Source organism: Camelina sativa, chromosome 3 (assembly GCF_000633955.1).
Source record: "Camelina sativa cultivar DH55 chromosome 3, Cs, whole genome shotgun sequence".
Taxonomy (NCBI): domain Eukaryota; kingdom Viridiplantae; phylum Streptophyta; class Magnoliopsida; order Brassicales; family Brassicaceae; genus Camelina; species Camelina sativa.
The window spans coordinates 21,722,470-21,737,192 of NC_025687.1; the positions used below are offsets into that span (position 1 = coordinate 21,722,470).

Sequence of the window (14,723 nt, forward strand, 5' to 3'; positions counted from 1 at the left end):
GTCTCATCCTTTACAACAAATGTATCATTTTATAAAAACTACAGGCTAAAGGGTTAATTTGGTCTTAACTTTTAACCCCAATCCTAAGTCCTAACCTTCCACAGAAAGAGTCATTACCTTGAAAACACTGAACCATAGTCATTTACTAGTTTCTATTTAGAACTAGATTTTCACCGGTGGATATATATATTTTGTTATTTATAATTTATAATATTTTTTGTTTGTTACATTTCAAATGTTTTATAGATAGAGCAATAAATTAATTTTGTTGGCGCTTGTGAAGTTAAATTTAATATCGATACAATAATATGCTTAATATTAAAAATAATTTAATATAAAACTATAATGTGAATTAACTATATCGAAATTGATTTAAGAAAATAGAAATCAATTTTGTAGAGATGTTATAGAAATCATTTGGTATTGGGATTTTATAGTAATATTTTAGTTATTGTTAATTTGTGCAATTTTTTAGATATTAACTTTGTAAATAACCTTTTTAATAAATATAATTTAAAGGGTAGAACACTACTTCAAAAATGTTAATCCAGATTAGGCTAAAAGTAATACGACCCTTCAACATTAACCGCTTATGTTTACAAAAATATATATATTTTCCATTGTAATGAGAGCTGGATACTAGTTATAGAATATATAGTTAGAATTACGAGAATATGCACTAACTACACAAATTCTGGAGAGAAATTAACCATGAGTCACCGTAGTAATTTCTCATTCATGATAATTAGAAATGTACCCCAAGTTTGTTTTTCTCTTCCTTGCATTTTCAATCATCTCAGTTCAGTCTTTCATTGGATTTTCTCTCCTTCTGACAACCAGGTCTCTCTCCATCTCATCAGATTTTCTTTATTTTTCGACTTAACTCCATTAGATCTATGTCGCCGGATCTATTTCTCCGACAAATCTTCCCTTTGTCAAATTCTCATGAGGACATCAATAATCAATTTCTGGAAGAACCCGTTCTGCCACTTCCTAAAAAACCCGTTCTATCATTTCCGAAGAACCCGTTCTGCCAACAATGAAACAAACACTAAGGACAAGGTTGAGAACAAGAACCTTAAAGGAACAATTCAACAAGTCCATTGCAAGTCTAATTACTTTTATTGAGCTAGAAGATTCCAAAGAAAAGACTCAAGACACATCATTTTATCCTTTTGTCCAACTACAAAACAACAAAATCATAATTTTTTCATTTCACTCCTCATGATAGATGGGTATAGTTATTTGTATATTAAAATAAATAGAGTAGTTAGTTAATTTTGCGGGTGCTTGTGAGGCTAAATTTAAAATCGATACAATAATTTCCTTAATACTAAAACTATTTTAATATAAAAATTATATTATATTATGAATTAAGTATATCGAAATTAATTTAGGAAAATAGAAATCAACTTCTTAGAGATATTTTAGAAAGCATATGGGTTTGAATTTTATAGGAATATTTAGTTATTGTTATTTCAAACATCTTTTTAGGTATTAACTTCATAAATAACTTTTTAAATAAGTAATGAACACCAAATATACTTGGAGAATGTTAATATAGATTATGCTATTAGTGGTTGTTCAAAAAAAAGATTATGCTATTAGTAATACTACCCTCTAAATTTACCGCATATGTTTATAGAAGTATATACATTCTCTTCTGTAATGGGAATTAGATACTAGTTATAAAATCTACTTAGAATTACCAGAATATATGCACTAACTACACAAATTCTAGAAAGAAATTAACTATGAGTTACCGCAGTATTTTCTCTCTTCCATGCTAATTAGAAACGTACCCCAAGTTTGTATTTCTCTTGCTTGCACTTTCAATAATCTCAGTTTAGTATTTCACCTGATCTTCTCTCCGTCTAAACAACACTATTATAATTTTGTCATTTCACTTCTCATGATTGCTGGTTTAATTTCCCCATTTAAATAATTCTTTTTTCATAGTTAGGTACGTAAATTTCTTTGAAACTTTGTCTATGTTTTAATATTAATTTGAAGTTATTGTGTAGTAAATTATATAATAAGATATATATTTATTCCGTATATTATTCTCTTACGAAAACTTGTACTACAAGAATTTTTCAAATTTACATTTCATTCATAATATTTTGTGTAATTTATTTTGTATTAGAATTCGCTTCATTCATAATATTTTATGTAATTTATTTTGTATTAGATTCTGTAAATCCTTTATATACTAAAAGATAAGTATTCTCATACAAAATGTTGTTGTGTTGCATTCACATAGCTCTAGACACTATTTCCTTTATTTGTCATCACTTTTTTATAATATTTACATTTATATACCATTGCATTTGTTCAAAAATCTCTTATATATTAAAAGAGAAGAGTTCTGGACACTATTTTCTTTATTTGTCATCAATTTTTTATAATATTTATATCTATATACCATTGTATTTGTTCAAAAATACAATTAACATCTAAAATTAATTTTTTATATTCTCCTTCTAAATTAATTAAATCCTTTAAAATCTTTAAAATAAATTTTAAAATCTCTTTATTCATATGATATAATAATACTAGACTGAGATTACAATAATTCTCACATGTTAAATTTTAATTATTATACAAAATTATATATATATATATAGATATATATTTTTTAATATATACTACACATTTGATTTTAGATTACCGATAAATATAATAAATTTTGTGAATAAAAATTAGGTAAAAATATTTAATATTATTTCATACCTTAATATATCATTAGTATCCAATCATTTGTTATCCAATCGTAACTGTTACTCAATTTTTTGGTAGTTTGGATGTTTATTCGAGTTTGTTACAAATCTATGTATTTGCTTTTTGTTTGCCGACAAAACTACACGTGTAAATCTCTAACTCCAAATTGGTCATTATTTTGTAATTTTAAATTGACGCCACCTCTGAATCCCTTTTCCTCGCTTATAATTGTCATTAATCTTGCGGGAATGAACAAATCATGACATAAGTAAAATAAAAACCAGTCTTAATATTTTTATTCATCTTCTAAAACTCTTTTTTTTTCTTCACTAGAAAAAAATTCGATCAAATCTCAATTTGGCGGAATTATTGAACGCAATAAATCAGAATAAAAAAAAACAAAACATGGCTCAGAAGTGCTTGAAAGGTAATCAAGAGATTAAAAAAATAATCTCAATCATGTGATAAAAGGTCATTTTTTCTTCATCATCGCCACAATTTAATATTTTTCTTTTCGTTCTCTCACCGAAAAAACATCAACACAAATTGAAATCATTCAAAAAAAAAAAATCATAGTTTGAAATGATAAGGAAATTATCGTTTGTCTTAACAAAAAGAAAAGAAAAATCATATTTACGAAGATAAACGATAATTTCTTTTCATTTCAAAACATAATTTGGACAAAAGCAAAGCGAAACTTGAAGACTTTGTGTGTTTTCTGAATACAATTCTCAACCTTACGGTTTCTGTGCCTATTTATACTAACACACTAACTAGGGCAAAACCCTAACAATGTTCTAATATTTTGAAACTACCCTTCATCGTTTCATCGGTGTCTCCGCCATTTCTATCTCCCAAGAACAACATTGAATCTTCTTCTGCTTCTTCGAAATTCCTAAGCCTTAAATTTTGGTAATTTTTATCTCGAAAGACATGATTTTTTCCATTGCAACAAGCTCTGTTTTGAACCTGAAGCTATATCATCATCATCATAGTAACCTCAACAGAAACAGAGTATCAGCATCTGTCCAGATGATAAACTCGGAGAATCACAAAAACCCAAGAAAGTAAAAATTTATTTCTTTTCAATCTTAGTTCTCTCAGGAATTTTATCGAACACGTTATCTGCATTCCACCATTAATGCATATAACATACTCTGTTTTTTTTTGGCAGGTGCGAGTGTTTTGATCTCTACGATCAATTGGTTCCATACAAGAAAGCTTGGTCATGGCAAAAAAGCATTGTCAATGAGAAAAAAGCTCTGATTGATAGAAACCAAGAGTGCCCAGATACAGTGATTTTACTACAGCATCCACCAGTTTACACAATGGGAACGGGAAGTTCAGAGGATTATCTCAATTTTGATGTAAAGGATGCTCCTTTTGATATTTATCGAACTGAACGTGGTGGTGAAGTCACTTACCATGGTCCTGGTCAGGTAAAAACACATTCAAATCTCATTTGTTTTTCTTACAATTTCATCAATTATGTTGTGTTGTTGTTGATAGTTGTTAGTGTGAATTTGATAATGTAGTTAGTTATGTATCCTATAATCAATCTCCGGAATCACAAGATGGATCTTCATTGGTACCTAAGGAAGCTTGAGGAAGTAGTCATTCGTGTTCTTTCCTCTGCTTTCTCCATCAAAGCTTCTCGTCTTGACGGTTTCACTGGAGTTTGGGTTGGTATGTCCACTTTTGTTTTACTTCTAGCTCTGATTTGATCTGATCTTGGCAGTGTAGTAATGTGTTTGATCTTTTTCTCTGTATAGGCAATAAGAAAGTGGCGGCGATAGGTATCCGTGTGTCGAAATGGATGACATATCATGGTCTAGCTCTTAATGTCACAACAGATTTAACACCGTTTAACTCAATAGTTCCATGTGGGATAAGAAACCGTGGGGTTGGAAGTGTAAAGGGTTTGATTGAGGTTGGAGAACACGTAAATCAGGACATGTGTTATACTAAGCTTGACGATTTGGAGTTGTTAGATGTAGCTCATGAGTCGTTACTAAAGGAATTCTCTGAAGTTTTCCAGCTCCAAATTGAAAAGCAAACTGGAAAGCTAATGGATTTGTGTCAATGGTAACAACAAAATCTTTGCATTCTTAATCATTCCGTTTCAATTAGCATTTGTGGTTCTTGTTCTTGATCAGAAATTTTTTATCTTTTCAGATTTGTACTCAGCCAACAAGTGATTTATGAGATGGTGGTTATGAAGGAGACTTTTTTGTGGACCAGTGCTAATAGGTAAACAGAGGTTTTATTGGCAGTTTGTGAAGTTGTTTGTGTGTGAGAGAGATTGGTCTCTCTATTTCTCTCTCCACATAGTGAGTTACCCTCCAAAGAAAGCTTATCTGTTTCTCTAACTGACCACAAAGGGATGATGGCACTGGAGGCTGCTTTCTCCATGAGTTTTTGCTCCTTCCCTGTCCCTAAAGCAATCCCATTTGAGAGAGAAACTTCATCTTTTCAACGAATCACCTCAAGAGCAAAGGCAATTGCGGGTGAGGGTCACGTTCAAAGCTTTGTTGAACCCGAGAAAAAGGTAAGCTCTGATGGAGTTGAGACCAAAGTCAAGGAAACTGCTCAAAAAATGTTCGTTAAGACCGCTGAAAGAAACTTAGATGGTTCGAATGGTGGCAGATTAACAGCCAGAGAACTTTCTTACCGCAGGGGAAACGACAAAAACACCAATCCAGGTTCGGTAGTTAGAAAAGATACTACTTTACAACATATCTCACCTTCTGGTCATTCAACAAAGGTTAGAGGAGATAAGCTTGAGATTTCAGGTGAGAAGAAAGCTATTGTGGATAGAAGCAAGGCCTACGTAAAGCTGAAATCTTTAGAGAAAGAAGTGAGAGCTGCAGGCTACGTACCAGACACGAAGTATGTGCTTCATGATATCGACGAAGAATCTAAAGAGAAAGCTTTGATGCATCACAGTGAACGTTTAGCTATAGCTTTCGGGCTTATAAACACGTCTCCAGGCACTACTATAAGGGTGATGAAGAATCTGAGGATATGCGGAGATTGCCATAACTTCATAAAGATATTATCGAGTATTGAAGATAGAGAGATCATTGTAAGAGATAACAAGAGGTTTCATCATTTTAGAGATGGTAGCTGTTCTTGTGGAGATTATTGGTAGAATTTTTGTATGAAAAGATTGTTAATTTCAACCAAATTCACTATAATTTAAATCCTTTCAAAATTGGGGTGGGCAAAAAGAACAAAATCGAAAACTAAATGAGAAAAAAAACTAATCAAATCGAAGCCAATCATAACACATACATTGAACACAAATGCAAGAAGGTACCAAACCCTTTAATCCTACATAATAACATCAGTGAAATGGACAAACACACACTCTTAGTTACATGAAATATATAGCATCACAATATATCATCAATCACACACTCTCTCTGTTTCACTTTTGGCTTGCTATCTCTCTTTTCTTAGTAGCCTTGTACAAGGAATAAATATAAGATGCAAACCCAAGGATCCCAGCTAAGAGAGCTCCTCCCTTAAACCAGTCAATATCATCATCCATAAACGAAAACGCCAACACAACGAAAATGTTAGCTAAAGGTGACGCAGAGAAGCTGACGACATTAGAGAAAAGAGAAGACGCTAAACACACAAGACCCACTAGCCCTAAAGACATTACTTGCCACGCAAGTGATAAACCGATAAGACTCAAAACGTAAAGCGGCTTCCCCTTATTAAACGTCTCAAAATCTTCCTTGATATCTTTGAATTCACCGCTTATGAACAATCCAACCAAACATATCAACGTCGCAATCATAGAAGCGTTGGTTTGCATCAACATCACAGCGGACACTCTACTGTTTGTGTTAGGTATAACCTTTTGAAACCCTAATTGCATGATGCAAAGAGATAAAGAGAAGGCTACCGTGCCAAATAAGCCACACCAAGCACCGTAGCCCATTTTCCCACCTTCCCCTTCGCAGGGATAATAAGCATCATCCGAAGATGTAATGCCTGTGGCAATTCCGGAAAGGACAATGGATAATATGATCCAACGGTTAAATTTGTGTTTGTTGATGATAGCTGTAAATATGGAAGTGAAGATCAATTGTGTTGTAAAGATCCAAAAGAAGAACACACAATGAGTTCTCCCAATCGCATAGAGTTGGCTATAAGCAGCAAAGAGGACACCGAGAGAGACGTAAAGAAGAAAGAGAGTTTGACAAAAGACGAAGAAGATTGAGTTTCTCTATGGGTGGAGAACAAAGAACGCCATAAGAGAAGAAGCAACGCTGTAAATGGAAACGCAGCGTTCTGGATAAAAGACTGAAGCCATGTGCCTTTAAATTGTTTAGGGTCATCACAAACATCTCGTCCTGTTTGGATGAAGTAGAAGTTAAGAAGAAGTGTGGCTAAAACACGTCCTGTTACAACCAAACCCGAGCAGACAAATAAACAAATCCACCAGTTTCGTGTCTTGATAACTTGAGGTATTGAAGTCGTTGCTCTTGGTTGATTCTCAACTCCAATATTAGCTTCTTCTTCTTCTTCTTGAAATAAAACCAACAAAAACTTAAAACTTGTATAAATTAAAACATTCATCAGTGTAATATCAATGTGCACGACGTACGTACGTACCTTGTGTGATTTGGTCCGGAGATTCATCAGTGTGTAAACCCATGAAGTTCCTTGTGGAGGATGGAACGTAACTACAAATATATTAGAAGAATTTTTCACTGTAGATGGATTTTGTTTGGTCTCATATAGGCAGCATTGAAGATTGCAACTAGGAAATAAAAAAATAGCCATGACGTTGCATCACATATATTATGTATTATTTGATCGTACGGTCAAATAAGCAAAGATTAAAAGATACATAATCAAACATGCCAGCCAACAATACCCAACTGGTTTAAAATTTCAACGCGGTGCAAATGATTTTATTGTGTCGTTCAAATGATATATTCATCGTAATGCTTCAAACCAAATAAATAAAACAAAACGAAAATAACGAAATAAATATAATACACTAATTTTCAAATTGTGGAGCCTTTCTCCCTTTATTAATTGCTATTGCAGATTTGAATATACATAATATTAGTTTCTGTGACCAGGTTGTTTTGTCTGAATATGTATTATATATATTTTTATTATAAATGTCTAATGATTATGTTCTATTACAAATGAATAATATTAAGAAATTACATGATCGCTTTCTATTTTCTTGTTTAATTATTATATGAGTTATTTAATTGATCAACATTCTTTTGTTTGTTGAATTCAACACAAATCCATCTCTTTCGTTTGTTGAAATCAACACGACAAATCCATAACGAAAAAGAAATACAAGAAAATAAACTACTTTCGGCTATAGTGGAAAAGTACGAGAACTTAATTTGATTAGCACCGCAATTCGACTCCTCGGCCTCGAGATTCATCCGTAAGAGATGCCATATACGTTTACAAACATGAAACATGATTTTCCAACCAAGATGATGACAGATCAGAAGTTGAGCAGACTGCATGAGACAACCATTTGTCCTCTATAGGTCATACGGCTAATTTGACTCAACTCATGAATCAGGTCTCCAAATTCAGGTTAGTTGATAATTCTATAAACACTCTTCTCGTCATTTTATTAAATATGATCCAACTTAAAACTATTTGGTTATGAGTAGAAAGAATTTTGAACTATATATGTTAGTTCTCAATGTAGCTAAAGTTTTTTTTTTTTTTTTGAATGCAATGTAAAATTATATTTAAAAACAAGAAACGTTTGTACAACTAGTTCTTCAAGGCTTTGATGATCTTAAAACAGAGTTCTTAAAACAGAGTTAAAATAAAATAGGAGGTCAATATCTTGCCCCTAGCCAGGTGATGAGACTCTCGTCATAGCGTCTATCTCCCCGGAGGCCAATAGCGAGGAGTTGATCTTTCATCTTTTTGTCAATATCTTGGATGAGGCGTGAGGCATGTTTCGGAGGGTCACCATGCTTCCGCCCATTTCTTTCATGCCAAATTGCGTAGACCGTAGCTTGCAAAACAGAGCAAGCTAAATAACTTGTAGTCCGATCCCGCCAATTGCTGCAGGCTGAAGCAATGATCGAGTTCCAGTTGGTTGAGTAGCGCGTCTGATAAACGTTTTTGGCAATGGCATGCCAAATCTCCGAGCAAAAACTACAAGAAAAAAACAAATGATCACGGTTTCAGTAGCATTGTTGCAGAATACACAGTCTCCAGGGTCAGACGTGGACCATTGTGCTATGCGGTCGCCAGTAGAGAGCCGGTTGTGAATCGCCAACCAGGTACAGAAGGAGTGTTTTGGCGTAGCATGAGTAAACCAGACACTTCGATACCAGGGGACCTCGAAAGCCAGAGTTCGAATCTGAAGCCAGGTTTCCTTTGTGGAGAAACTAGTGTGAAATTTTGCATTTTTTCCTTTCCAAAGAACAACATCCTCCCTGGAGGTTGCTTGATCATGCTGCAAGATGAGCTTTGCTTCAATCTGATTTAATTGTTGGCTGTGATATTGCCTGCGGTGTCGTCTACTCCACGCATCCGCTACAGTCATACGCAAATTTATCCCCATGTCAATAATACCTCTTTCCCCTGCCACATCCAACAAACGACCAAAACTCGACCAATTGTCAAACCAAAATGAAGTGTTATGCCCATTGTTGATCTCTATTTTACAAAAGGGGAAAGCAACTTGTCTGATATCGATAAAGTTTCGATATTGACCAGTTTAATACACCCTCCTTGCACGCTTATGACAATTCTATTAGAACACCTCAGTGTTCTATGAAATGTGAAATTATAGATTTATATTTCTAAAGGAGATATCAATACATCTATACTAGTATTTTTGCAGCAATTTTTGCTCAAAAATACATTTTGGAAAGTTTTTACATTTAATGCAATTTAATGCTTATATTCATATCCAAACAAGTATAGTTAATTTTTTCTACTATCCTTATAACCAAACAGAATTAAAATATTTTAAATATCCATATGTATAATATCCTATAATTAATATAGATATTTAGAAGATTTATCCCATATTAAAAAAAATTATTCTCCTATCATCTTTATTGATTTTAAAATTTAAATGTAGTGAATCATCATATAATACATAAAGTTAATAAAAATGTATATTTTTCCTGCTTATATTGTGATTTGAATTTTTTAAAACGAACATATATTACTCAATTAATATAAAAAGTGTGTGTTCAACATATATATAGTAAATTTACCATATATAGTAATTTATAGAATTTTAAAAAGTTTATAATTTATAACTGATATATCTTAACTTAATTAAAATTTTACAATTATGAATATTTAAATATTAAATTTTCAAAATAACACAAACGAGTCTTGTGACATTACATGATTGAATTGATAATACTAAAAAATAAAATATCATTAATATGATACTTCAATACGGTCACAAATATAAAATATGTCGAATCAAACTGATTAAGTTAATATTGTATTAAAAAAAAGTGTTGTTGTGGTATACCACTAAAATTAATAAAAGAGTACATTGGCAAAATCAGTATTAAAATAGTACATTAACAAAAAAAAAAAAAAAAACTTGCCCCGCGGTGTACCGCGGGTCATAATCTAGTTTGATTATATAATTGTAGAAAAATGAAGTCATAGAGATTGTTTGAGAAATTTTACAAAATTATAGAAAATTCTCTATTAGTCATTTACATTATTTTACTTATTCATTTTCTATGATTTTATTAAATTCATCAAAATCTATATATATTGGAATCTCCCAGCCGCCATCTCTTAGTGGGTTCCATGTACAATCCTAGTCCATAGACTCACATTCTTTATTGGACATCACGTCCTCTCACTATACCCATGAGTCCATCAAATTCAACGACCGGTTTACTACGTCCGGGAGGTTTTAAAGACTTGTTACCGTCCCTACAAATCACCACATGATCTTTCCCTGTATTTTATCCTCACTCGCACAGTTCCGACAATTACTTTCCGGAAGGTCACCCATTCTGAGACTACTCCAGCATAAGCCCCTTAACTGTGGAGTTCTTTTAAGATCTTTGACCAAAAAGATAAGTGCACTTTGGTGACTTAGGTGGCCAAATCAATTCTTTTAAACCTTTCCGCAAAGCTAACCACCGCTTCTTGCTCCTCAACCACCGGTTCCTGCTCCTCAACTCATACCAGAACAACCAAACCTAAATGTGGAAGAGGATTGCGACGAAGAAAACCCTAATCTTGATCATGCCCAAGAAGAAATCCCTAATCCTAATCCAGCCCAACAAGACTACCAAGATTTGTTAGATGTTTTGCTAGATCTTCCAGGCCGACAACATCTACCACTTCTGTTTGTCGAACCCATCCCCGACGTTGAGACTCTATGGTAATTTTGTTTCCTTTGCTCTTTGTGTTTGGTTGATTGAGTTTTGGTTGAGACTGATTGTTTGGTTGATTAAGATTTTGGTTGAGACTGATTGTTACATTCGTTTAGTGTTTGTATTTGTCTTGAAGGACTGCTTTGTTTAATTAAGTTTTCTTTACTTTGTTTGCTTATTTGTCTTTATGTTACATCCGCTTAGTGTTTGTATTTGTCTTGAAGGGCTTATTGTTATAATGTTTTTATAGAGACTAATACTCTGTTTTTGTTTTGTGACACGTTTAACAAGCACAAAGGAAAAATTTCTCGGGTGATTGCTGAAATATTTAGAAAGAAATTCGATGGTCCTTACTACAGTTGGAAGGTTACTCCTACACCCATTCAACAAATATATTTCAGGACTGCGGTAATGTCATATAGCTTTCAAAGTTTTATTATCTCTCATAACTGATTAGTATCATTGCTAACTTAACTCAATTGTAATATGCAGCGGAAGTTCAATTGGGATAGTGGGATTACTGAGCTTGTTAGAGAGGGGTTCTTAAAGATAGCCAAGAAAAAAGTGATAGGCATTGTTTAGTCAAGCTAAAAGTAGTGGTAAACAACCTGTTTGGATTGGTGGAGAACTGTGGACTGAGATGTGTGTTCATTGGAACGAACCTGATGTAATGGAGAAGAGCTCAAATACTTCACAGTGCAGAAACTCTGATCGTGGTGGTCTTGGAGTCACAAATACCTTGCTGGTCAGAGATCATATATGCAAATTCATCAATAAATGGTAATATGAGACTTTGTACTTAAATCCGATATTGCTTCCATGATTTTAACATTTTACAATTTCTTTGTAGGAGGAAGAATTGTGGCGTCCGGTATCATTTGGTGAAGTGTTCATGAAAACACATACTGGAGCTGACGGATCATTTGTTGATCAGAAAACTTTCATGGTACAAAAAAAGGGGAATGGTAATTGTTTTTATGGTTTACGTAAGGGTACAACATACACAAAGTGTTTGAACCGTACACCAATGACAAAACACAAGGAGTGGATGAAGGTACAAAAATTTAATCGTGTACTATGAACATTCAACTATCAAACGACTACAAAATATCTTCCCCACACCTGTTAGCCCGAACATACATTGTCTAAAATTGGTAGTCGTAGTCTTCCTCATCAAAAAATTACCATCCATAATTGCGTTGTCACTTATCTGTACCCCATTATGTGGTTTTGAGAACTGACCGTAGTTACCGTCACCACAGTGGTTGACGTCGTCATTTTTAACATCCTCTCCATTTAGTAGCTGTAAATCTGCATCACATTCTGCATATGAGTTATGATGAGGTACTAAACTTTGTGCAATACTGACTTCTCCGTATGCACCTCCTTCCCCGTAAGCCCCAATTGTATCAACAAGACTACTAATTTTACCGAAATAAGTAACATATACATTTATGGCCTTGTTTGTCTTATAAAGTAAACGAAAACCATTGTACTCAGCTTCGGTCGTTATAGGCATTGGATAAGAGGCGTCGTCAATTTCTGAAGGAAACTGTTTTGCTACCCAATAAGTCATGGGTAAGCGAACTTGAGTTTTTGAAAAACCGTACGCTTCATCTACAATGGACCATAGATCCTCAACTCCACCGGTGTTACTGGACTGTATGGACCTACCACCACGACCGACGTCCACTTTGAATTCCTACCCTACTTTATCATTCCAGCTATGACGGTTATGATGATGACTTCATCCGTTGACATCCAAAAAGTTTTATATGTGAATCTCAATACACGTAGATCGTGTGCTGAAATGTTGTTTGGTGTTGCTCTGAGATCTGTATTCCATTACTATATTTATAGGTGAACAACTTCAATACATTTTCAAGTTCATTCACTGTGGTACTATTATACTTTTCCCAAAATAAATCCTTTGTAAGGTTAAACAGCCAACACGTGTTACCAATGAAAATGTAAATTTGTAAGTTTGAAAAAAAACTAATTTTTCTGTAGTAAACTTTATAAAACCACTTACAAAGGTAGATGCCAAAAAAGTTATACAGGCTCGTTCAAGGGTACAACTAAACACAGGTCATAACCATCCAAATCACTATACCTAAAGAGTGTACAAACCGCACAGAGCTATATGAGTGGCCAAATAGAAAACATTACAAGTGGGGATATTAAATAATTGAAGAACAACATCCACATTTTTTTTTATGCTTAACCAAAATTATGACCTAACCCCCTCCTCCTCTCTAGTTTTTTGTAATTACTAATTAGAATCTAATAGCACCCCTTAAATTGAGCTGAAATAATTAATATCTATATTAATATTTTTGAAATATATTTGTGTTTTACACTTTTAGTTTTGCTTGTTTAAATTTAATTTAGAACTTTAATCCCTACAAAATAGCACAAAAAATCAATAAGTTACTTATGGTAAATTGACCAAAATCAATAAAACAGTTTATTCTTATAAATTAAAATCATCTCGACTTAATTGTTAGTTCCCTTTTAAAATGAAGAAATATTTTATTATTTAGATTTAAGAAACAGAAATAATATTAGGCTAAAATATATATATGTATATATCAATTGTTTTGTAGTTGTTTCCATATCTTAAATCGAAAGAAAGATTTTATTGTTTAGATTTAAGAAACAGAAATAATATTAGCCTAAAGTATATATCAATATTTTTGTAGTTGTTTTCATAACTTAAATCGAAACAAATATTTTATATAACCTCTATTGCAAGTTTCGTAAAATTATAAAATCATATTCGTAATCTTTTATTTTTAACAGTATTTAATTTCATATATTTTCGGAATGTATTTTAGAAATCACTTTCGAATATTCTAAAATTTAAATCACTTTCCATTTTTTCCTAAAATTATCTTAAGTTTTATTGCTACCAACAAATTATCTCCCCTGTAAATAATTTGCATTCTATCAAACATACAAATCCCTATACATCACAAAATACAAAAAAAAAAAAGAAGCAAACTGGTCGCTCACATTGGTTTATCGTACATTAAAGACGTAAGTATTTCAAACCATGTTGGTGTATCCAAGGAAAAGTGCTCGGGAAAACATTATATCATGACAGACAGACTTGAGAAATTGTAACGGTAAGTCTCTAGAGCATTACTGACTATTAATTTGAAACTATTTATATGAAGAACTAATTATTATTTTTTTGTCTTTTAAGGAGACACAAATATATACTACGGTAAATTCATCTACAAGTTTTTCAAAATTACAGAAGTAAACAGGTTATAAAGAACTTTAACATCTTTATAAGATGACACTCATGAACACAACTATGGTCGATTTCTAAAAAGGAAAGAAGAACACGTAAGTCTATGTTGCATGGAAACTCTTTCTGAATTATGTTTCTTGTTTCCGAAGCGTTATAGAAAGAGAAACTCGGGCAATCATGGAAACAAATCAAGAAAACACAATTCCTAAAAATTTCTAGGTGAAAGCATGATCGAAACTCTTTTTCTGTTTTAGATATGCGATGAAAATGAAACATGATCGAAACTCCCCCACCAAAGACTGCTAAGGACCTCCTCCGTGCCACCATCAATACAGCCTGCATGTCCTCCGACCGGACTGAAC

General features: G+C 33.0%; 3 protein-coding genes across 4 annotated transcripts; 2 read left to right on the forward strand and 1 right to left on the reverse strand.

Annotated features, from left to right (window-relative positions):
* On the forward strand, positions 3,324-4,971 carry LOC104777684 (putative lipoyltransferase-like protein, chloroplastic). The gene is made up of 5 exons (XM_010501983.2): positions 3,324-3,788; positions 3,896-4,160; positions 4,257-4,407; positions 4,494-4,806; positions 4,897-4,971. Coding segments are annotated over exons 1-5 (864 nt in total). The 5' UTR covers positions 3,324-3,654; the 3' UTR covers positions 4,898-4,971.
* Positions 4,897-5,935, forward strand: LOC104777683 (pentatricopeptide repeat-containing protein DWY1, chloroplastic-like). Of its 2 annotated transcripts, none has more exons than XM_010501980.1 (2): positions 4,897-4,971; positions 5,103-5,935. In XM_010501980.1, the coding sequence occupies exon 2, from the start codon at positions 5,105-5,107 to the stop codon at positions 5,870-5,872; it is 768 nt and encodes a 255-aa protein (XP_010500282.1). In that variant the 5' UTR covers positions 4,897-4,971; positions 5,103-5,104; the 3' UTR covers positions 5,873-5,935. The 2 variants fall into 2 exon arrangements, with proteins under 2 accessions (XP_010500282.1, XP_010500283.1); XM_010501981.1 differs by lacking the exon at positions 4,897-4,971 and having other exon boundaries at positions 4,978-5,423; positions 5,514-5,935.
* Positions 6,034-7,423, reverse strand: LOC104777686 (putative purine permease 20). The gene is given in 3 exon segments (XM_019243874.1): positions 6,034-6,928; positions 6,931-7,259; positions 7,351-7,423. Coding segments are annotated over 3 exon segments (1,149 nt in total). The 5' UTR covers positions 7,394-7,423; the 3' UTR covers positions 6,034-6,151.

What these genes read in the sequence shown, in the direction of transcription:
- LOC104777684 (XM_010501983.2), top strand. Translation starts at nt 3,655, where the DNA reads ATGATTTTTTCCATTGCAACAAGCTCTGTTTTGAACCTGAAGCTATAT. An exon ending in CTTACCATGGTCCTGGTCAG is followed by an intron (nt 4,161 to 4,256) that starts GTAAAAACACAT and finishes TTGATAATGTAG; the next exon opens with TTAGTTATGTATCCTATAAT. An exon ending in TTTCACTGGAGTTTGGGTTG is followed by an intron (nt 4,408 to 4,493) that starts GTATGTCCACTT and finishes TTCTCTGTATAG; the next exon opens with GCAATAAGAAAGTGGCGGCG.
- LOC104777683 (XM_010501980.1), top strand. Translation starts at nt 5,105, where the DNA reads ATGATGGCACTGGAGGCTGCTTTCTCCATGAGTTTTTGCTCCTTCCCT.